Source organism: Pseudopipra pipra, chromosome 12 (genome assembly GCF_036250125.1).
Source record: "Pseudopipra pipra isolate bDixPip1 chromosome 12, bDixPip1.hap1, whole genome shotgun sequence".
NCBI lineage: Eukaryota > Metazoa > Chordata > Aves > Passeriformes > Pipridae > Pseudopipra > Pseudopipra pipra.
The window spans coordinates 2,720,640-2,744,882 of NC_087560.1; the positions used below are offsets into that span (position 1 = coordinate 2,720,640).

The following is a 24,243-nucleotide window of genomic DNA, read 5'->3' on the forward strand; positions in this document are numbered from 1 at the left end:
ACTGGATTCTCTCAAATCACAGTATCAGACAAAAATACAAGCTCTGCTACTGGTTTGTTCTGATTGCACCTGCAGACATTTTCATCTGTTATGGAAGGAAAAAAAAAAGAACAAAAGCAAGCTATAAAGTAATAAACAATTTATTTTTTTTCTTTACATTGATCTTTATGAAGATAATATCACTTCTGTTTTGTGATTCATATTTCTTGTACCGCATATTGCTGATTTCTGACATGGCACTTAAGGGAACAGTCACAAACTGCTACACAATTTCATTAAATTAATCCATTTTCCATTTCTCAGTTAAACATGAGTGAACATACAACTCTGGCAAATTTGACACCATTCAGTCAATCCTGATGTCTCCAGAAAGAAAAAAAAAAAAATCTCTCCCTTTCTGCTGAAATATCTTACCATGGTTACAAAAGCTGTGAGGAAGGGGAGAACCTCTCACAGAAGACACCTAAAGGGCAACAAAAAAATCCTTTTTACTGATTACATAGCTGGTAAAAAGAACACCACCAAACAATGTGATAACACTGGATGATAACACCACCTGTACCCACAGGCAGGTAGAGCTGAAATACTGTGCAGTTCTAGTAACTAGAGGTGTAGTGCCCCAATTTTCGGCCTGTTTAACAGAAGGTAATACAACATTTTAAACAGGTAACCAGAAGTTGCACTGGGAAGCTTTGCACACGTGTAAGGAGATGGAAGAATATTCTGCAAGATGCAACTTAGTGGTTTGGTTTACATCACATATTGTGGGAACCATGCATAAGGAACTCTTGGCACATATGTGCATCACCTTCAAGTTAAAAAAATCATCTTGGCAGTCTTTATTTGCATTGACAGCTCAATCTGCTCCCAGCTGGCTGGCAGGAGTGTTCAACCCTCAGGCACCACTTCACAAGCTCCCACCCAAGCACACACTCTGGGTATCTCTGCACTGCAGCTTCTGCAGACCCTGAGTCACTCTGGATTTTGGCTTGGTTCCATCAGTGTCAGTACTGCCTGAGTGTCCTGCATGTCCCTAAGGAGTTACTGCTCTTCAAAGTTACCACTAAAAAACCAAGTCACCTTAAGACATTTGCAACAGCAAGCAGGGCAAGCTGCCCCTGAGGGCGCTTCCTGCTGCCTGCTTCTCATTTCTGCTCCCTGAAGACTTCTAGTGGCCAGAGCTTAGATGCCTCTGCAACTTTTTGACCTTTTAACTCACCACTGAATCAGTTAAGAGGCTTAACAAAATGAAGCCAACAGCTTGTTTGGAACTTGAGCATAACAGCATCGACTTATTTCATATTTGCAAGGTGACAAAAAACCTGGAGACAACTTGACTTGCACAAGGTTCCTACATTCATGGATTGGAGTCACACCCTGGCAGAAGAAACAGCTACTTATTTTTACTGTACAACTGGGTAACAACTTATATAATGAAACACACAACACAGGCACACACAAATTTAACCACCAGCACAACTGGAACAAAAGAGTGGTCTTGTAACAGGTCCTGTTTTCTCAGCTGAGAACTTCCTGAACAGCTGCCCTATGGTTAGTTTTATCCTCACAACCTAAAGACTTCAATGGAATCGGTCTGGAAACATCTCCTAAAGTCATAGGACTAGTTCATAGTGAAGACTCAAACCCAAAGAATAGCAGATTGTAGAAACAGGGTAGGTACATACTTTAAGTTCTTCACCTTAGTATCTCAATAGTGGCCACTGAAAGAAAGATCTTCAGCTTAGGAAAAAAAAACCCACAACTTTAACACTTGAAAACATTAAAGCAAATAAACAAGAAAAAAGCCAACATGACAGATTGATTTAGAGACCAGCTCTTTCAAAACCAAGACAGCATAACTAGAAAATTAGAAAACCTGGTCCCATTTTTGTATTCAAATACTGATTGTAAGTAGAAAAAGAATACAGTACATGCAGTAATATCAAAACCCTGCCTGACAAACTCCAGGACACAACCAAGACTAACTAGGGACTTTAAAAAAAACCCCAAACTACTACTTGCAATAGACAAGGCAGGGGACATTTTAGAAGATAAAGAACATACAAATCAAGATGATCACACCATGGGTCCCTCATTGGCAATGATTTGCTGGCTAAGTAAAAATTTTGTCATATAGGAAGCATATTTTATATCAAAAGTAGTTCTCTAAGTTACAACTTCACCTCTGATTAAATACTTCCCCTCCAGATAAACTGACTTATAATATGCTTACTTGGAGAAGGCTACAACTAAATTCTCTAAAATAAAATAAAAAAAAAAAGTGCCATGAACCAAAAGCAGGATTTCTCTCTGCACACACACTTATGCTTATAAATGATTACATGATTATACCCAATAAAGCACTAGCTACATCTCAGAAAAACAAAACACAAGAAATAAAAGCTGGATGCACTTGACTCTTCCCAATTACTCATTTTGGTTTTGTGCCAATTAACCACTTCCCCAGAGCTGCGTGATTTGCTGCCTAGTATTTGAATCCTGGATTTACCATGACACAACATTTAAGTTAATCCAACAGCCTGAAGATATAACAGTTTAAGAAAAAACACTGCAAAGTCCAGAGAGTAGCCAGCAAGGCCACCCTCCTCATCCTCAGAACTTCTAGTCATGAAATGAGAAAGAGCAGCCTCCAGTCACAGCAGAAACACTGCAGCTCAACCCCCAGGCGTCTCCTTACAGCTGTCTTGCAGGATGTGCATCCAACACCCACAGTAAAGCTGAGCACAGAAGAGAATATTGCATTTTTCTGTTGGAAAAGGATCTTCAATTCGTGACCTTTCAGCTCCTCTGATTGACTGATTGATAACAGCTACCATTATTGTACAACAGGTCTGCAGTCATGCAAAAAGAACACTGTTTCTTCTTAAAGAGTAAGACTTCACCTTAAGTCCTAAACAGGAAGAAGTATTAAAAGAAAAAAAAAAAAAAGAAACAAACCATAACAAAACAAACCTTCAATAGATACACAAATAATTACCTACTAAAGCATGGTACTCCTGTGACAAGCTCCATTCTTCCACGATATCTGAAGTTTGGTTGTGACCTTTTTTGAAACATTGCAATCAAAAAAATGAATGGAAATAAAATGCTCTAAACAGAATTTGATCTGTAAACCCCTTGGCATTAATGAGAATCTTTATCAACACAGCTGCCCTGAAAAGCATAAATGATGTTTGATATCACTGAACATTCAGTGGTAAATAGGTACTTGTTTCAGCTTTCCTTTAGAGAACAAATATTCAAGTGTTCTGTTTGGAGATCCATTTCATGTCACTTCAGGAAAAGACAAAGGAATGTAAAAGTTCTTCCTGTGCTTCACTCCATACCTTTCTAGTTAGTGACCTCAGGAATAGCTAAATTGGGCCAATCTGAGACCAAAAAATATGATGTCCTCTCACATTGAACCTGCACTACAAAAAACCAGGACTACACCAAAACCACACAGAATGGCAAGGAGGGCAGTAAACAGAGCAGGGACTTCTCTCACTCTGGTTTCACAGGCAGACATTGAGGGTGCACTGGGGGGAAAAACCAACTGGCAGTTCAGCTGATTGCCTGAACTGAGACAGGTATTAAGTGCTCTACAAAGGACTCCATGAACATCAATGTAAACAGAAGTGTTTGGCCTCCACACAAAGCGCTACTGCTGAAAGTGCTGGGGTTTGGAAATCTGTCCTGCACATTTCCAAAAGCAACTCGGTTACATTCTGTTTGGCAGGGGGAATAAAGTGTTTTGGAGGTTCCCTCCCTTTGGTCTCGCTCCCCGAGGACAGTTTCTGGCGGGCAGTCTCAGCTGTCCTCCTCGTCGTCGCTAATGAGGTCCCTTTTCTCCACGCACGTCTCCCGCTCCCGCAGGAAATCCTCGCGGATGGCCTCGAGCTCCGTCAGCTCCAGGCGCACCTTCTCCAGGTGGTAGGTCCTCCTGTTCCTGATCTGCCGTAAGGGAAAGGGGTTCAGGTCTCCAAAGGCAATAGCAGTCAGCTTCCTGGAAGGTTACACAACGTTACAAGACAATCAGCCGCGGTTGGTGCTTTTTAAAACCACTTTTGAACTTCATCCCTATCAGTTCTTATTGCACGGCACATCTCTGGTCTCTCACACTCAACAGGTCTCAGATGTTATCAGGATTGCCAGAAATTTCTACAAAGCACTCCATTTTAAGGTTATTTCAAGCAACGAAGTGTTATCAAATGCTCAGGAGTTCACAAAGCAAACTCTGTGTAATGCTACAGAGATCACAGCCTTGACAGCACCGATCAGAAGACATGAGCTGGGATAATCAGAGCTCCCCTGGCTCCACTCAACACTTGGTACACCCAGTTACCCCACTGTAGGTTGGATAACTTCCTCCACATAACCCACTGAAGCCCCTTCAACCCCAAACCAGTCAGCTCTCCAGTTAACCAAGACAACCTGACAACGAGGAGACCAATAAAGCCTGGGATGACACAAATGCAGCCCAGGAGAACACAGAACATGTCCAAGCCAAACTGATACAGCAAGGAAGCTCTGGGCTTTTGCTGCTGGAGCATAGAGATCTCTGAGCTGGTGCCAAGCCAAGCTCCTCAGGGCACAGCAAAGCACCCCAGAGGGTCCAGCCCCCTCCCAGAGTGATGCTGCACCACATCCTTCAGTCACAGCACACCCAGCAACTGACCAATCAGCCCAAAGACAGAGTTAACTACATCATTGCTGCTGATCTACACCTAAAAATATCTCACTGTTTACTAAGGAAAAAAGGGGAATTGGAATATTTAATTTATTCTACTTGAATTATCAGATGAACCCAAATATTAGGAAAACTTATTTGGACAGTTTATTTAAGGCTAGTTTTGTATTTTTGAGTGAACCAGAATGATTTCCTGCTATTTCTACACAGAACATATTCCAACAGCTTCTCTACCTGCACACAGCATGCCATGGAACACAACTTGTACCTGTAGAAAAACCTAACTATGACACTCTACAGCCCAGAATATACTCATGCACATGTTTGTAGATACATTTCTTTACTAGAGAGTTTGAACTTAAAAATTCTCTGCGAAAAGATTTTTAACCCAACCAGGACACCCATGAATTCTATTAAAAGAATATTTCTGAACTTTTCCTCTACACCATGACTTTTGGTCCTTATCAGGAAAGACATTGTTCTACATGCTTTTGTACTGTCCAAATTTTGATGCTGTAAAACTTGTACAAATGTAAAAAAGGAGAAACCAGGCAGCTGGAATCATGGCTTGTCAGTCCCAGCAAATCCTTATTCCCTAGGTGGCACTGCACCACTGCTTGCAACTCCCACTTTTAAATCTGTAAGCAGAGGCTTACAGAGCATATTTGTATTGTAAATATCTTTGATGCACTGAATGCTGTCCTTGCTTGAACTCCCCATCTGCCAGTGATACCCCATCAGCTCATTTTGTTAACAGCAATATTAGAAGCCTTTAAAATCAGTTATTTCCACACCAGAAAGTTTAGACAAGAGAACCAAGACATCATTTCCAGAAGCAGAAAAGGAATGGAAACCGAAACCTTCACCTCTGATTAAATATCAGAATTTTGTTCAAATTAGGTTAAAAAGATTTCATTTTTTTCTCTCTGCATCAGTCCCAGGAATCCTTTTCAAGCACAGAGTAAGATTATTGAGTTTTAACTTCTCTCCAGTCAAAACAAACACAGGAAGTAAAAATATTAAACAGCTCTTCCAGCAGAATTCAAAGTAGAAGCCTAAGTTTATGTGGAATTTATTACAGTAAAAAAACCACCTCAGATTTCAATATATGATTTTGCACTAAATTGAAAATCAGTGAGCTTCAATATATGTCCTGAATATTTTCAGACATTAAACCAACCCCAATGACTTTTTAAGATTAATCTGCTGCTCTACAGTCTTGAAACCAGGAACCTAAAAACACCAGACCCTGATTTACAAACTGTAAGGACTGAAGAACAGAAAAGTATCTAATTCATGTTTATTCTCTGCTTCCAAGTATATCTCAGAATCAGCTGGAGCCAGTGGCAGTAGCCTATACATTGAATGATGTACAGATCTAAGCCTTGTAGGACATGGCTCACATTTTTAACACCTGAGCCAGGACGTGGTTTTATCTACCATAAAACACTTTGCTAGCAGAAATAGTGTCTGCAATGCAGGGGGAGACTTCACCTGTGGCTGGAATTCTCAAGTGTTGCTACCCTGGCACTACAGCCAAACCAGGTAACCTCCACCACACCTCACAGTTACCAGATCAGCATTCATCACTTCTGCCAGATCTAAGTGCTCATGGCAAATCTTGGCAGTCAGCTGCATCTCTAGTTGCTTTACACCTGATTTAGGACCTAGATAAAACCAAAACAACCCCCCTCACTTCTCCCATGCCCCACTACAAGTCTTGCAAGGACACACAGTGCGAGTTCCCCACCTGGCATCGAGTATGTTGCGTGTGAAGTAGCGAAGGTACTTGAAGATGGACATGGAATCCTGCAGCTTTAAGATTTCCTCTTCTTGGTATTTAAAAAGTGCCAGGGCAAATCGGAATATTACCTGAGAAAACACCCAGTATCCAGGATTTGTAAGTACAGAATGCACCAGCTCTCATTATCATCCTGATAAACTCCAAGGAGAAGGGTTACTCTCACAGAGGCTACACATGAGCTCTCTAATCAGACCTCCCTCTCTCCCCCCCCTTCTCTGGCCCAGCCCCATTTCCAAAAGCTGCCAAACACTTCTGTTGTGGCTGTACCCAAGGCCAGCTGTCCCACAGACCCATCCAGAACACAAGGCTCAGTTCAGAGATTCAAATTCTTGGACACTTTTAGTTCCAAATTCAGTTGTAGCACCCAGACTGCTGGGCCTATTCAATGCATTTATTAAGTTACTTCACAGCTAAATTTAAGTTTTGATTTTTAAACAGCTTCTTTTCCAAGGCCTTGAATTTTCCCAGCACACTGGGGACCTGATGCTGAAGGAATTTCTGGTACCAGTTTGTCCATCACCATTGGCATGAGCTGGAAGCAGCATTATTTCCCTTTGCTTTGGTAAGTTCTGAACTTTGCCAGTCTGTGCCTGGCTGCATTCACAAATTGCCAAGATGTTTAACTGATGTGAATGAACAGCCAACCACTCTGTGTTCAAATGCCCAACCAAGGCCAGCGAGAAATCACCTCAAACACAGTTTGTCTTACTTTATAACTCACCTGTTCTCTCCAGTTGCCTACAAAATCTACTTCAGTGTTTGAAACCAATAACTTTTTTTCCCCCACACTGATTTTATTTCACTGCAATTTTAGAAGAATGAAAATTCTTTCAAATCCCCCCTTAATTTATGACACAGTCACTGTTTGTCATTTGTGCTTCAAATGTCTGCAGAGAAAAACAAATATTTGCTGCAGAGAAAAGCTAAAAATCAGCTCTTGGTTACAAGTAATTTTTACATCTTTTCAATACTTCTAACTTCTGCCTCCATCACCTCATCTTCCTTTTTTATAAGAGTAGCTCTCACCTTGATATAATTACTTGAAACTCATTGACAGCTGCACATAGAAATAAACAGCACTGCCTGGACTTTTATTTTTCAAAGGGGAAAAAAAAGGTGGTGGCAAAAGGAAAATACTTGCATTTAAAATTCTTCCATGTAACTCAACCCCTTAACTTGCAGAGCACAGATAAAATGGAAAATGCTTTGACTGGTTATTTATGCACATTTCCTCCTTTGTTTTTTTTTTCCTACCAGTGATTTTAAGTGACAGGATTCTTGTGAAACCACCTTCCTCCCCCCTGTGCTCAGTAACAGCAGAGTGGTTTTTCTCAGGTAACAAATGAACAATCTCAGCTCCTTCAGCTCACCTTTGGTCCCTCATAGAGGAAGGAGTCCCAGATTTTGAAAAGGATGTCGCTGACCACGCTGTCCACAAACACCACCAGGAACCAGTTGAAGGTGATCAGGGTGTAATCCACCTTGTACTGCTCAAAGTGAGCGTGAAGTCGGGGCAGCTTCTCACTCATCAAGTCCTTGAAAACCCGCTGATCAACCTGAACAGATGACAAACAGGTTATTATTGCTCCTAATTTTCCAGCAGTCATTCCAAGTAGGGCTGTCACTATCCTGTAAGTGCAAGTTTTTCAAGAGGTAACCAGGAAACCCAGGAGTGTCCAGATAACAATTCCAGGCTATACCCACCCAAATACAGAGCCATCCCCATGCACACCCCCCTTGCTGACACACTGCCAGCTTCTCCAGCCAGCCCCTGTCCCAAGGGCTCCTCACACACAGAGGGTGTGTCCATGGCAGGTCACCAGGGGTGCACTGCTGCAGGAGCACTGAATGTGCTGGGAGAGATGTGGATGGAGAAGGCAGCCTGCACAGGGCAGCACCTGGAGGCAGAGCAGTGCCACAGCACAGACTGCTCCCAGGACTGCAAAATGCTCCTTCAGGGCCCATAACCATCCCCCCAGACCTGAGGAAAGGAAGGATAAATCCACTCCAAGCTGTAAAGCCAGTAATGAGAAGCGGGGTTAAGGCTGGAGCTGCAAGCAGGGCACTGAACAATTATTTCAGTGTCAAGCCCTTGTCCAAACAAGGGCCCTGGTGCCTGGACCCCACCCCTGGCAACTCAAGACACCCCAGGAAGGCCTGTCAGCCAGTTGCAAAGGAAAGCTTTTGCCTGGCTGCAGTTCCCAGGAGCAGAGCACATACCTGGGATCCCAGCAGTGTCTTCGTATAATAATCACGAGGCATGAAAACTTCCACTATTGTTACCAGACACCAAAAAGCATCTTCCTGTTCCAAGTACAGAAGTGCAATTGCCACCAGCCTGAAAATAGGGTTTATTTGAAGAAAAAGATTCTTATAGCATCACAAACTATATTAAGAACCATTACAATAAAGTGGTTTTGTTCAGCTGAGGTAGATCAGGAGAGCACTAAACAGCAACACTGTTACTGAAGTTTCAGATGGGGCCTTCTCAGCCACACCAAGTGTTTTTATTCAGCTAAATAAGAAATCAGATAAAGGCAAGAGCTAAGTGATTTTCTAGAAGCCATTCTCCCAGGAACTAAGACAAAATAATAAGAAGCTTCCAAGTCCTAAATATAATACTTGATTCCCAGACTTTTGTCTTTTCTTATTGAAGAGAAGAAAGAACAGATGGCTCTTGAATTACACACAAAGTTGTTTTAAGATTAGAAAAATCCTTTCTAGCACATTTGCTTTATCTCCCTTAAGATAAACATAAATAACACCATAATCTTTTAATGAAAATAAAAAGTTCTAAAATATTTTAAAGGTTGAACTTGTTTTAAGAATTTCTTCAAGTGTTGGTGCTGCTGATTTTAGCTCTCTCAACACAGAGAATTCTGCTATTCTGATTGAAGACATCAGGGTGAAATGCTGAAATTTGTGGCCTTAACAATATAAAAAAAGCTTTCAAGCATTTATTTCTGCTCGTTTTAAGAAAAAAACTAACAAATTCTTGCACACAAAAGCAACTCAATCCCCTACGAGTGACACAAAGTCAATGTAAAACTACATTCCAGTATCCCATTTCTTACATGAGTTAATTTCAATTCCATGTTTTTTGCCAAGCTGATTTTACAGAATTCACTATCCAGGTCATCTGGGTTTTTTAATTGTTTTAAAAAACGTGCTCGTTATTTGTTTCTTAAAACCCTGTAAATGATGAGCATACAGCCCACAAGGCAAACCTCTGTTCCACAGCGCGTTGCTACATTTGTGATTTGAAAGGCTCATCACTCAGGATTAGCAATATCTCACCTGTTGAGCCCCTGGCAATATCCTATATCAGGATTTCTCCAGGAAAATGCCAGCAGCACATTCCGCAGCTTCTGGATCCCTTCGGATGTCGGGGAGGAATAATGTTTGTTGTTGGGCAAAGTCCTCAAGAGATCCAACTCGATCTGTTTGGATGCAGGATTTTGTTTCTCCAAAGCATTTTGAAGCAAGGTTTGGAAGTACCCAGGTACTGTGCTGTCCTTGAATTTTTTAACGTGGAGATTGACACACCACTTCCAGATCTTGGAGCGGTGTTCGTGTGGAATTCCGGAGCGGATGAGGTTCTTCAGCTCCACGGAGCGCATCATCTCCCTGTTCATGGTGCTGGCAAGGTAGTTTTCCCATTTTACCCCAGCTGAGATCTCTCGATTTTCACTGAGGGAAAGTGACCTCAGGTCCAAAGCTCGGGATTTTGCTACTAGTTTCTCCTCCTCATCATCCTCTGGGACTGTCTGAAACCCATATATATCATATTCACTGCAGTGGGAAAAAAAGAAAATAAAAAGGTTTTACATGTGTTCAGCAGGCCTGAAACTCCCACGTTCCCATCAGAGTTAGTCCAAAGCCACTCTCCATAGTTCTCAAGTTTTAACCATTATTACCCATTTTTCTGAAATATATCTTTTATTTAGTAATTACTTTCACAATTCCAAATATAAAAGACTTGGGGCCATATTCCAGTATATATTACCATACAAATGAAGCACTTTAAGAACAGGGTCAAGTTCAAATGAACCCAACTCTTCAGTAACTCACCTTCAGCAGCTGTATGGCAACATTTGAGTCTAAGTTTTATACTATCTCAATAAACCAATAAATGTGTTAAGGGAACTTCCCAGTCTGACCATTTAGGACACTCTGGCAGTTGCACTCCCAACACCAGAGACTTTCCCTGCTGGGACTGCAGCCCCTTCACTGACCAAGGCACACAGACATTTATTTTAACAGGACCAAATTACCTGACCAGGTGTGGTTTGAAAAAGGCCTGTTCTGGTTGTTCACTGGTTTCTGCTTTCAAGGCATCTTCCAGTAACTGTGTGATGACCTCACGAGCAGGACTCTGCTCCTCAGAACAAACTGGAGTTTTCATTTCTTGAAGCAAGATCAAGTATTTACTTTCAATCTGGCAGAGTTTGGCTTCCAAGCTGGTGTACTGCAGAAAACAATATATTATGTAAAGTCTTCAGACACCTACTTTGTGCTACACTTCTTTTAAAATCTGGTTCAATGTGATTCTGTTGGTTTATGTTGCTCAGAGACCCGTAAGTCAGGAACAGTCAGCTTGACTTTCCCATTTGTGTAGCACCAGCAAACATAAGGCAGCAAAGCAGATCTGATGTCTTCCACCAGATGTACTTTTGCATATGGAAAATGTGAGCCAGCTTAAATTATCACTACACTGCATGAAATACAACTCAACCATTTTGTGCTTTTCAAGTAACAGCTTCAGCCTATGCATGTTGGAACAAGAACAACTCAAAGGGCATTTTAAAGACATGAGTTTTAAAGACATGAGCTGTAAACACACACCTCCATGCCAGAAACACAGCATTTCAACCTGGCTTCCAAAAAACCAGAGGCAAAGCCTACCATCTCTACGTGTGTGTTTATTCTCCCAACCCCAGGCAATGGAAATATTCATTGTTTACCTGCAACACCTCTACATTCAAGTTCATCTGTACAAGAACACACTCCCAAAATTACATTCACCGTATCACAGTCGCCCTTCGTGCTCAGAAGAAAGCTCTACACATCCTGTCATACTTCAAAGAAATCATCACACCCTGAATTCTGAGGAAATAATGTTTTCAGAGAAATATATATGCCTGTGTTCATCAGTTACAAAAAAACTTTCACCAGCAAATTTAAATTTAAAGCAAATTACTTCTTGCAAGAATCCATCCAGAAAGATTGGTCTGTAAGGACTGAGTTAAGGGGGATTTTTAACTTGTTCCATTTTCCTGGGTAGATTTACAGCTAAAATTTTGAAAACCTTTTAGACATTTCCAAAATGAGACCATGCTGTGTTAGTCTGACCTTTGCCTGCCATTCTCTCTCTCTTGCTTCTGCGCTTCTTCGTAGAGCAGAAAGTTCCAAAATCTCCTTATTTAAAAATTTATTCTGGGTCTTATAACCCTGAAGATTGTCCTGTTGATTAAAAAAAAAAAAAAAAAAAAGGTAAACTAGATTTTTAATAAGAAATATTTTACAAACAGCAAATGCCTGCCAGAGAAAGCACACCTCAGAACATGGAAACAGCAGCTACTAATAGCATTTATCAGGTTTAAAACTTACCAGGGTCTCATATAGGAAAGGTATGATGAATGTTTATGCATATTTTAAGTTACTTACTTGTATTCCAAATTCCTTGGAGTGTTAATCAATTTGGAATACAACATTTATCCAAAGGCAAAAAAAAGCATGTTTAGAGCAAAGTGGATAACTTCAGTAACTCCATTAAGAACTTGTGACACATTCACTGAGGTTCAAAAAAAAGGCATTAATAAGATCTGTAGGAGCATTAGTAAAACAGGTTCTTAAATTCCTCCCTTTTTGTCTCCCCAGAGCTTCCCTTTGCCATTCCACATGCTTTGTTGCCTTGGTTTTGATACTGAAAATCTTTAAAAAAGCAAGCTTTCTCTTTGTTTCCCCCCATGCTGATATTTTTCTCTTACACTCGCTTCTTCCTGCTCCTTTGATTATTTCTCACATCACTGCTCCTCCCCAGCAAGGATTAATTCCCTGGAAGCCCAGGACCCTGCACTACAGGCACACAGAGCAGCCCAAAGGAGAGGAGTTCAGTGAGATTGTCAGAGACTTTCAAAGAGGGGGTGCCAAGCAGAGAAAGCCTCAGCTGAGAAGTGTCCTGGGGAGCTGCTGCAGTGACCTCAAGCAGCACAGCAGCCTCAAAGTACCCCCACAGGGAGCACAGAGTCCCCTATGCATTGAGACACAGACATTGCTCTTACTTTCAGTCTGTCCAGTTCCTGCAGGTCCTTATTAGCACTGGTGGCCGTGGGAGAATTTACTGCTCCACTCGGAGAGGATGAACTGTCCTCACATTCACTGAGCTGCCGGGAGAGTTTCATGATCACTTCATCTTTAGCTTGAATAGTTTCCATCAACATACCCAGCTGCTCATTGAGTTCTCCAACTTTGCATTTCAGGTTCTTCACTTCCTGCTGGAGACTGTCTTTTTCCAGGTTTAACTTTTCAAGCTGATTGTTGAGACCCAAAATCTGGTCGTCTTTTTGGTGCAACAGCTCCAGTTTGTCTTTGGGAACCCCCTCACAGAGGCGGCTGGCAAAGTATTTATCATACTGGGAGGACCGGACTGTTTGCTGCAGGAGTCGAACAAGTTCCTGAGAATTAAAGAAAAAAAAGGTCATGAAGTTTTAAGTTTCTAAGGTTTATAACTTATAAAGTTAACATCAAGCAAAAGAAAGCTCTGGAATGGGTTTTTAATCTGAATAATCAGCTTTTAAGAGACCTCGGGCTGAGTTTTAAGGAAAAAGGGAAACACTGACATGACATGATTTCTAGCAGATTAACACCTTACAATGACTGGCCTACACGGAGGGTTTAAATGTCTTTGAGCTAAGGACCCTGCCTAGAAAGGCTCCAACAGGTTAAGGAAAAGTAGTGGACAGCTGTGGCCCAGCAGTTACCTGGAAGCTGAAAATATCCTTGCCTGCAAGCAGCCCTGTTGCAGGGAGATGAACAGGGAGAGGGCTTAAGCCCCAAAGGTAAACAGGTGAACATTCCAGAATGGAAAAGGCAAAGGAACTAACAGCTCTTCTCTAACAGAGAGAGAAAATAAGAGCAGGAAACAATACATGCTGCTTTGCCAAAAAGGAAGTCTGAAGAGGGCTTTTTAGAACATCTTGCCACACCATTTTAATTTGTCTTCTTATTAAAACAGAAGCAACTGTGAACACGGTGTTGCACTCAGACCAGTGAGATTTCTCAGAAGCTGGCTCAGGAGCTCAAATGCACTCCTGGGAAAGATAACTCCTCAAATGATTATAAACATGGGGCTCACGTTCCTTCTTTGGATTCTCTTCGATCCTCCCACACAACAGAAAATACAAATAGCAGCTCCATATAAGACCTAAAAAATTATTCTTCTTAAAAGGAGTAGAAATTCTTTTAGATAAAGCAAGGTGTTGAATAAATTGGAGTTATGAGGCATACAACCATGAACACTATGAGTGCAGTACTATATGCATGTTTTATAGATGATTATGGTTAGGCCTATGCTTTACAAAACCACTCCTGATGATGCAGTTAGGGTAGAGAGAAGTCAGGCCCATTCCCCAACCTCTCTCTAGCATTGAGAGAATCAAAAAACAAACAAAGAGGACCTGGAAGGATGAGTTTCTCAGAAATTATAAGTACTAATGGAAAAAGAAGCTGCGTCTACCTGCCAGGATTCTGGCAGACACTGAACAAAATAACTTCAGAGAATAAGGAAGACACATAAACCAAGTTAATGAACACTGTACAAAGGTTTTGTTCAGTGATCTCATCTTCAACAGATGTAAAAATGGTCCTCCTTGTCTCAAGACACTTTATGTACCAAGGTTTGTTCAGCACCATCGTTTTACACCAACCAACCAGCTCCTGCAGTTCGATGGCCAGAAAGGTTAAACTCACAGTCACCTGCCAGATCCATCTGCTTTGGGCACTTTGCCTGAAGGGCTTAATTACCTTTTGGCTCAAAAGGTCTTTCTTCAGCTTCTCCAGCTCTTCCTGCTGGCTTTGATACTTGAGCTGCAGCTCAGAGACCAGTTTGTTGCCATTGCCAGAGCACCACTCTGTTGGGGAGGAGTCGCTGCCGGTGCGGCTCTTGCTCGATCCCATCATGTCCTTCAGCAAGGGGCGCCTTGCTTTGTGTGGAATGCGGCCAAACTCAAATGGAAAAGCTGAACTAGTCAGTCCTGCATAAAACAATTTCTTCTAGTTCGGTTCACTTAGTAAAAAGGCATTTCAGAGCATTCAGATTTCCTTAAAAAAAATATACTCATTAACATCAGACTCTGAGCAGCTTCTAAACTGCCCAGTACAATAGAGTTAAACATGCCTCATTTTCCAAGCTGCTTCCTTTGGTGGGAAAAGTATAGAGCTCAAAGGCTCCTCCCCTCCCAGACAAAAGACTTGGCTCATGAATTGTAAAATTCTCTTCGTGTCTTACTCCCCAAGTACTAATTTATTACACAAAATAAAAGGTACCCCTAACTATGGCAAAGTAACCTTTGCTTCAAATAATTAACAGTTCCAAAGTGGTCAGAGCAAACCCAACCCTGGTATCACAGCCCCCTGCTCCTGGAAGAGGCACTGGGGTAACAATTCACCCCTGTTTACATCACCACAGGAGTACTCAGGGAGAAGGATGTTTTCTAACAGATCAAATCGTTTGGATTCCAGCTGAAGTGCTCCTAAGGAGCTGTAAAAACATCTTCATGAGGTTATTGCAGACACTGGTCATATTTGAGACCCAGTTACAATTCACAGATGAGCTGCCACTGCATGTGCATCCCCTACTTTTTCCCCATTTCAGAAGCAAGACAATATAACACCTACATACTTATTTAGAGTATAAAGGCAGTTCTGCTTCAGGGAGTGACACTCAACTGAGTAATTAAAGTCTCAGCATTTCCCTTCATCTCCTAACTTTGCAAGTCAAGTGACAGAACTAAAGCCAGTAACACACTCAGGAAACCAGAACAGTGGATAACAAGGCTTTGTCCTCATTCTGTTGTATTTGAATGGCAGAAGATTCCAAACACATCATAAGGAATTAGTTTTTTAAAAAATGATTTACAGAGCTCTGGATGTGGTTTGTGAAGAAAAGATAAGCTTCCACTATTTCCTAGAGACAGACACAACACAGTACATTACATTAAAGAAGGCAAATGCTCCCCTTCCTTCCTCCCACTTCTACCTTTACTTCCTTCTGCCAGGTGCTTCCTCTTCTCTTCCAGAGCCATGGAGTCCTCCAAGTCTTTGGGGGTTGGATCCAGCAGTTCCCACTCCTCGGTGGTGTAAAATATGCTCCTGCGGTTTTCGTTGTTTCCTTTTCTTAGCGAGGACATGGAATTCCTGTGGAAAAGGCAGCGGGAAAAGGTGACCACAATTTCTGCATTTTCCATTCATTCTGTAAAGGGCTTTGCAAGGCAAGCACTACAGTTCAAACAGTGCAAAGTAAAAATAAGCTAAACCACAGACCAAACCAGTACCAAATAAAAGCTCAAAGAAAACAAAGGATGTCCTACCAAACAGCACCTGCCATCAATGGGTTTCAAGAACAGAAGAATTATTCTGCTTTAATGGGATATTAATTTCTAGGAGACCACTATGGTATTTTGCATCTCCCTCTGTTTTGGCAGTGGTGAAGTACAAAAAGTTAGGATTTACAAGCAGCATCTCTTTATTGATCAGTTATTGTAGCTTAGAATTTTAGGGGAACTGCCAGGCACTAAACTGAACAGCATGCAGGCAAAACATGGATGTTATAGTTCCATATCCTGGGTTAATGCAAAACTTGGGATCGCCCAAGAGACCTGCTGTGGCTGAGTCACTGATGACAGACTCCTGAGCAGTTTTCCTTTCCTAAGGTGGAACATGGCCAATTATCTGCAAGAACATTTCGGAGGCGTCCTCTGAATTCCAGCCAGATAATTCCATGGAAGAACATACATTTCCCAGCAGGATGAGGTTACCTTACCCAGCTTCCTCCACAACCACCATGCAATCAGAAATGTCCACTCTTATGTCCACGAGTATTAGCACAGCTCAGTATTGTAAAGCCTTTGTTCAGCCAGACAAGGAGATTCTACATCGACCCATAGGAATCAGTTTAATATCTCAGGTATAAAACTGGAAATGTATTTGCTATCTCGGCATTTTCTCTGCAGTCTGTGCAAGCCCCCAAAGATGCTCTCACTCACTGAGCCACATTCTCTCTTCTTCCTTTTCAAGTCTCAAGCAGAAGGTAACCCACATTACACTCTCAAGATGATGTGATGATCCAAGCCAGTCTTTCAGCTTCACATGAGATTTAACACCTGATCAACATGAGCTCTAAGCTAATTATTATGCAGTGCAAGATTTTCATAATCTGATGAACCAAGAAATATTTAAGTACAACTTAAAAATAACCCTAAAGGTTATTAATAAAACCATTCCAGCAATCTACAAACTCGTCAAAGATCAACTTATGCTACACTTTAATTTTCTCCCAGAAAGAATCACAGTTTCTGTAGGGGGCAAGGAGCCTTATTTTGTTTTTCAGACCTTCCAGGGAAATTAAACAGATCAAATTGGGCAGTGACTGACACATTTCCCAGGGCACTCAAACTCAACAGGTGTCACCTGGCACCTCTCCATCTGTTCTGGGAACAGGGGCTGACTCTTCCCAGGCACCTCCACAGCCCCCTGCTCTGCACTTGGTCAACTCCAGGATTTAAAGCCTGTCTGAACACCACCTTCTAAAGCTTGAACAAACCACAAAGAACAAGTAGTCAAGTGACTTCTGGAAAAGCTGCTTAAAAAACTGCTGTTAAGCCCATGAAAAATCATAGCTGATGCTCTGTTTTGTAAAGCTTTTGCATAGGTTTGTTCAGAGCACTGAAGTGGCACTGCTTCAGTGCTTTCTATTACATTAAAATAAGATTAAAAGATCAGATAGTTAAACTTTAAAACAATACTTATTTTCCTAAGCACACTATGACCTGTACAATCAAACTACCCAACAGTTGATCATATGATCTAATGATTCTCTATTTTTAAATGTTTGGGGGTTAAGTCATATTTTATGGTTATATAACTTGAGGTTACTATAATTCAGTATGTTTCCAAGTCTATATTCTGCATATATGAGATATAAGTAGCTGAGGGCATGAAGATTACAAAAACTCAGGCCCAAATGTCTGTATATGTCAACTAGTACTTGAAAATACATTCTGAAAAGCAGAAAAGCATGGTTCAACTTCAGTTACTGCAAATATACACATAGCTTAACTTCAAGACATATTCTTCACTTTTTTCCCCATTACTCCTTCCCCACTGCTGCCCTGGGATGCAAACACAGCTATTACAGCAACAGCTTCTCTGTCAGACACACCATAAACGTGCTCAGGAGGAAGGAGAAGGCTCTAAAACATCTACATGTCTTAATACAAATTAGCAAAAATAAGACAAAGACATGCTCCCAGCAACACAGTTCTAGAAACACTGGGATCCATCCATTGGAGCTATAACTAGTCCCATCCCAATCCAGTAAGACACTGGAGAGTGCACACATATTCCCAAGGCCACCAGGCTGCACTGCTGCCCTAAGTGGTGCAGAATTGCTGGAGAAGGGAGGAAGGCCATCATCTACGACAGTCCTGCTGCTTAGAGATGTTTACTAAAATAAATTCTAACATTTCAGTGGGGTTTTTTTTGCCACCAGCTTTTACAGTTATAGCTTTTATACACTAGTATGTAATTTTAATTTTCCAAGGTTCATCATTAGCTTTCACTGCTGTGAAAATATCAACCATCTAGTCCTGGTTCTGCAGAAAGGCCCAATACCATTAAGTGCCCCTCCTTGTGACACACACTCACAGAGTGCTGTTCACCACTTGTCAATCAAGACGTGACAAAGGAGGCCACACATGTTAAAATACAAGACTAAATGTACTTTTCCCCCAGGAATTCTGTTCAGACTGGTTTGAGCACAAACCAAGGCTGTGCAATAGGAAAGGTTGTAGGACCCCTGTGCCATTACTGAAGAGTTTGGATGACTGATTGGGCATCATTCACTTCGAAGCATGTAAAAATGATCACTATTTATGCAAAATCAATCAAAATTAGGATTATACTTCCCCTCCCCTCTCTCTGGAGCACCTGAGGATAGCCTGTAGAAGGAAAATTCACCAGTCCCTGACCAAACCTAAGCTAAAAAAGAAATAATCTTTCTCGTGAAAACTGCTACAGATTCAAGTTTCAAAACAAATTTATCTTGCTAGATACAGGAGTTTAAGTGCTCATGACCTGCTGGCTGATGGCATTCAGCCTCAAAGAGCTGCAGTGGGAAGTTTTCTTACATAGAATCATAGATTTTTACATAGATTCACAGAATATTCCAAGTTGGAAGAGAACCACGTGTTCATTCCCAAGACCTGCAAGGACTTCAAGCCATGAGGATCAGAGCTATACAGAGAAGGCCAACTCTTGAATATTGTGCTACAGGGCCTGCTGGGCCACTGCCACCAGAAGTATTTCCCTCCACCCTCAGCTCCACCATTGCCTTCCTGCTCAGAAACACTGACACACCAACCAGGCAGCACCCAGCAGCTCACCCTGGCACTGCTGGGCTTCCCCAAAGCACAGCATCTGCAACTCAGGAAAAAAAACCAACAGCGCAAAAAACCCCCAACAACACTCCAAAAAATCAAGAAAAAAATTTAAAAAGCAAAAAAACCTCGTTTCAAGTATACAGGAATTCGCCAAACAGAAACTGTTCCATGTATTTTTCCTTTTACAATGATCAAGTTTAAGTTCTACCAAAGCAAAGTGGCCACACAAACCCAAGCAACCACACAACATTATCAGTTAAAACACGACATGTAGTAACAGGACTGACATCTCTCTCAATCCAGCCATAAGCCAGCTTTTCTCGAACTTCAATTACAGTCTACACAGTAGAGAAAAAGAGCCAAAAAAAGAGCCAAAAGCAACAACAGAAAAGGAGCCAGAAAAAGAGCCAAAACCAACACCACTTTGTGACCTCTCAGATCTCTGCGCTAAACAAGAAAGCTTTAAAAGGCATCTGTTTAACTCAGCACTGCTGCTGAAAATGAGCAGCATTTTCCAGCTCAGGAGGGATGTGGTCGAGTTAACCAGAGCTGCAGCTCTGCTCTGTGACCTGCTCTGCTCCAGCACAGCAACAGCCTTTAAGTACAAGTGGAAAATATGTGTGGGAAAAGCAAAGTGTAAAATCAGTTAGAAAGAAACTGTAACAGGAGGGCTGAAAGCTGGCAGAACTGCTTTCCTTAAAGCAATTATTACTGAAGAGTTCTCTCATTATGAGTGAGGGGATAATATATGTGGGTTTGATGTTGTTCAGAAAGGGTCTGCCACAGTTTTGCTCAGGAATTCAAATTAAAGCGACTTCAAATCTGTGCCACGTGCTTTCATTTATTTTAAGAAGCAGATGAAGAGTAAGGATTTATCCTGCTTTGATTTTGATCAATAAAAACAGTTCCAGTGCACTGAACACTACACCTGCTACAATGCTGCACCTGGGAAAAGCAGCAGGAGCTGAGGATACAACTCCCAGCTCCCTGCTTGGGTTCAGAGGGCAAAGCCATCCCCAGAAGTGCTTTCCAAGACTCCAGTCTCCCTTTCAGGTATCAGTGATGCCACATGACAATGTTCTCACTCACACCCTTCAAACAGGAGGTAAAATAAAGAGTTTACTTGAAGAGATCCCACTGTACTGATCCACCCCACCACCCCTGTCCTTCTAAGCAGCTCCACCCACCACACACAGACATCTTTCAGTAGGGAACAGTCTCAGCCAGCAACTACCACGCTCCTGATAACTCCTTCTCCCACGTTCCCAACTTACTTGAGTTCAGTGCTCCATTGTTTAAGTGAGAAGTTGATGGCACTTGCTTGGACTGGTGCAGGCTGGGAAGCTGCTTGTTCCCCCACCAGGTCTGTAGGAGAAGTCTCCACAGCTAGAATATTTCTAGCTCTCTCTGCTGAAGCATTTTGACTTAGGATACTCAAATCTGTATTAAAAAAAAAAAAAAAAAAATAGAGAAAATGAAAAATAGGCAAAACCTTCAATAAGTAAAAGAACAGTGGCTATGTTAAATCATATACTGCTAAGCCTGCTAGCAGGATAGATCGAGTTTTATTTTAGATTGCAACATAACTTAATAAAGCATTCTGTTTAAATGAACCTTAAAAACAGCAAACTGTTTTCCTCAGTGAGCTCTCACCACAGCCACCTACTTTTGATAACAGGACTCGTGTGATGCTCAGGAGGCATTATTTCATCAGTGATTTACAATCTCAATGAGTCAATATTGATTCATCCAGCTTAAGCAGCTATAAAGCTATAAAAATTAAGGGGAATTCATTACATTAACCTGCAAAACCCCCTGGTAAAACAAGCTCAGGCTTAGCTCTGATGAGTCAGCAACAGTGCCACAAAACACTGACATCTTTCAGGCTGTGCTTTGCCCTAGAGGTTCTTCACCCTACAAGTGACACTGCTGCAAGTCAAGGAGCTTTATGGCCTCGAGCCAGCTCTGAGCCAATCCAGCCTGGGCATTCCCAGAGCCAAGAGCACTGGCACAGGCACTGCAGGCACACCCAGGGCCTCCTGGATCAGCATGGATTTCCCAGCCCTGGTTAAGCTGAGGCAGCTCCTCCTCAGCTGCTCACACTGCCCCAAACGGCCCCACAGGAACCAGCCCAGGGCTGGCACGAGCCCTGAGCCACAGCTGTGGAATTCCAGAGGATCCAGGCTGGTCCAACAGAGCCAGGCAGGTCTCCAGCACAGCACACTGTCAAACACGGACTGCAGAGCCTGCAGTGGCTGTTACCTCAGCAATTCCATTATCCTGGATAACTTGCTATCTCCCTCCAGCAGATAGAGGGAATGAAAAATTGGGAATATGGAAAATACCATGAATAGCAACACCATATAGAGAAGCACAAAGCAGTTTGTGGCCCTACACAAAGCCTCTGAACAGGCAAGTTAAACAAGCTCAAATGTAATTTTCAGATTCTTGATATAATTCACAAAGTACTGAAGGATTAAGGATTTTCTGACAACACTCTCAGATTTGTTCAGCATTACAAAGTAACACACTGGGATGGGCTCTGATTTTAATAAAACCCTAGGAAATCATGATGCCCTCTTTTATCACTGCTCTCACCATTACTTGGCACAAGCAGCAAGCCCAGCTTTAAGCAAACTGTCCCCTCCAGTTGCTCAGCAGAGGGTTACTTTTATTTAGCCCTATCAAAGGTTAGAAGTAGAAAGAACATTCTGTAATAAAGAATACAAAGTATAAAAGATAACTGACACCAGAAATCTCTCAAACCCTTGAGAAGTGGTATCTGCCACAGAAGTGCATCGTGTGGTGTTTCAAACAGAAGTACAAGTTACACTGCCTTGATTTGTTATGAACAGGAGCTTCAGGGCCTTATCAGCCAAGCAGAATTCCAAGTTCTTTGGGACTGTGGCTGTTTGAGCTGAGCACAGTTCAGCTAAGATAGGTTAGCTAAAACCAGCTTTTGGTCACATTCACTGTCTAATAAAGGGCAAAGACGATAGGTTTTAATGAAAACAAAACAAAACCAAAACTAAAAAAAAAAAACTAAACCCCAAACCAACCAACCAACCAACAAAAAAAAAAAAAAACACACACCAAAAAAACCAACTCAAACACCATCCCAAAAGGAAACCAACAAACAAGCCCTCAAACCACAAACAAAGCACAAAAACTCATGGATACCCAAAGCCAGGCTGGAATACTGACATTCTGCCTTCATACTCACAGCTTGTTTTATCTTCTACCTGCACCATTCACCAAAACTGCCAAATCCCTTTTGGGATGGCCCAGGTAAAGGAACTGCTCAAGAGCTGAGTTCCTAACACGTGCATTTCCTCTCCCAGACCTGCCAGGTGTGGCTGGACCTGAGGCTGCTCCTTGTGCTTGATCCCCTGCCAGTGGTTTGGTCAGAGGGAGGGACTGCACAGCAGGTGAGCACAACTGATTCATGTGCTTGTGAATGCAATCATCACGTAAAAAAATAAATAAAATCTTGGTTTTAAACTTCTCTCAAAACGCAACAATCTTATAAATGCATGACATTGCATTTTTTATTAGTGCAAATTAAGAGGTGAGGAATAACATCACCAAGAACTGAAATTATAAAACCTACATTAACATTCAATCAATTCCAAGAGAAAAAATAATAATTCCATTTCCCATAAGGAATAAATAATTTGACTTCCATGGTAGCAAGGCAGTTCCATGACAAATCCTACAGTCTAATTTTTGCAACACGAACTTTCCCACATCCCACTCTGACAAATAAAGTGATTTTCACTACATTGAATGTTCTTAAAAACCTTTCAAGGTTGATCCACAAAGCAGCACCTTGGCTTTATGTATGTTCCAGTTAGCCCAGATTTCTAAACTGGGAAGGGACAGGCCAAGGAGAGGACAAAACAGGCAAGGTTCCAGTAAGCAGTTCTGGTTTTGGACTGAAGACAGACCACTTCCCCTTTTAAAACATTAGTGAGAGCATCTGCACTAAGGCACCAGCAAAACAAACCAATTTCTATGCTCCAGTATAAAGCACATCTTAGTCATCAACACCAAACCAGAGCCTTAGAGAATCCCCTAATTCTACAGGAAACTTTTGGAGCACTTGATTAAAAAGAAGAAACAATCATCAATCACTCAGGATACTTGCTTTTCCCCCAGAAGGAATTCTTACTTAAACACTTCAGCTGACGGTAAAGCCATCACTGTGATCTGTCCTAAAAAATGAGATACTCAAGATGCAGTTCCAAATGACACATAATGCAGTTTAACTGCAGGCTGTCCCTGAAAGGGATGGGCCTGTTGAGCTCCTCTATCTTACCTTGACATTCCTTGTACTAGATTTAAAAACAATAATAATTTAAATTAAAAACAAATTCAGATAATAATAATAATAAAAAAAAAAATCACACAAAGACATTCAGCTTGCTCATCCAGAAACTCCCTAACAATTTAGAGGAAAGGAAAATACCAGATCAGTGACTAAATTACTGGATCTGCTGCCAAACTGGAGTGAGGGAGCAGCACCTCCACACAGTGCAGTGACAGCAGGTTTATTCCACGTTGTACCCAAGCTCTGAGGGAAGCAGCACAAACAAGAACAAATGGATTTGTGGCCAAGTTACATATTCCAGTTGATCTGATCCAACAATCCACTGCCAAGAGGGCAGGGCTGCTACTCCTCTGCTCTGCCTCCCTGTGTTTTCCACTGTGCCTTGTTCCCTCCTTTCCACCAGCTCTGGCAATCACCTGATTGCACAGGAAACATATTCCACTCCTTAATCTGGCAGAAATGACAAAGAAGTCTTCCTTTCTGGCTAACATTTGAGCTCCCCCAGCTCGGCACAGGGTCAGACAGTGGGACACAAAAAGGGAGCCTGCAGGCAGAAAGGCAAAGGGCTGGGAGAGCAAAAGGCTGCTCCCCTTCCCACCACCAGCACCAACCAGTGTGACAAGCTGCCAACCAGGCTGTGTGTGGCCACAAAGGTGTTCTCAAGCCATCCCACCTGGCATTCCCAACAATTTTCCCAGGATAATCCTGGCACTCACCTGTCCCTACAGTGAACCGCTCCTGGAAACTACACAGGCCAAAA

General features: G+C 41.9%; 1 protein-coding gene across 3 annotated transcripts in view; it reads right to left on the bottom strand.

Annotated features, from left to right (window-relative positions):
* Positions 1-124: 124 nt before the first annotated feature.
* TBC1D2B (TBC1 domain family member 2B) overlaps positions 125-24,243 on the bottom strand; it is a 32,447-nt gene continuing 8,328 nt past the window's right edge. For 2 of the 3 annotated variants that reach the window (XM_064668393.1, XM_064668395.1), the window contains exons 3-13: positions 20,428-20,593; positions 15,754-15,911; positions 14,520-14,749; positions 12,779-13,171; positions 11,847-11,957; positions 10,769-10,962; positions 9,792-10,286; positions 8,715-8,832; positions 7,865-8,050; positions 6,441-6,562; positions 125-4,006 (exon numbers count right to left, since the gene is read on the bottom strand). In XM_064668393.1, the coding sequence (XP_064524463.1) occupies positions 3,811-4,006; positions 6,441-6,562; positions 7,865-8,050; positions 8,715-8,832; positions 9,792-10,286; positions 10,769-10,962; positions 11,847-11,957; positions 12,779-13,171; positions 14,520-14,749; positions 15,754-15,911; positions 20,428-20,593 (2,369 nt within the window). In that variant the 3' untranslated portion in view covers positions 125-3,810. The remainder of the gene's footprint in view (positions 4,007-6,440; positions 6,563-7,864; positions 8,051-8,714; positions 8,833-9,791; positions 10,287-10,768; positions 10,963-11,846; positions 11,958-12,778; positions 13,172-14,519; positions 14,750-15,753; positions 15,912-20,427; positions 20,594-24,243) is intronic. The other variant, XM_064668394.1, reaches the window with a different exon arrangement.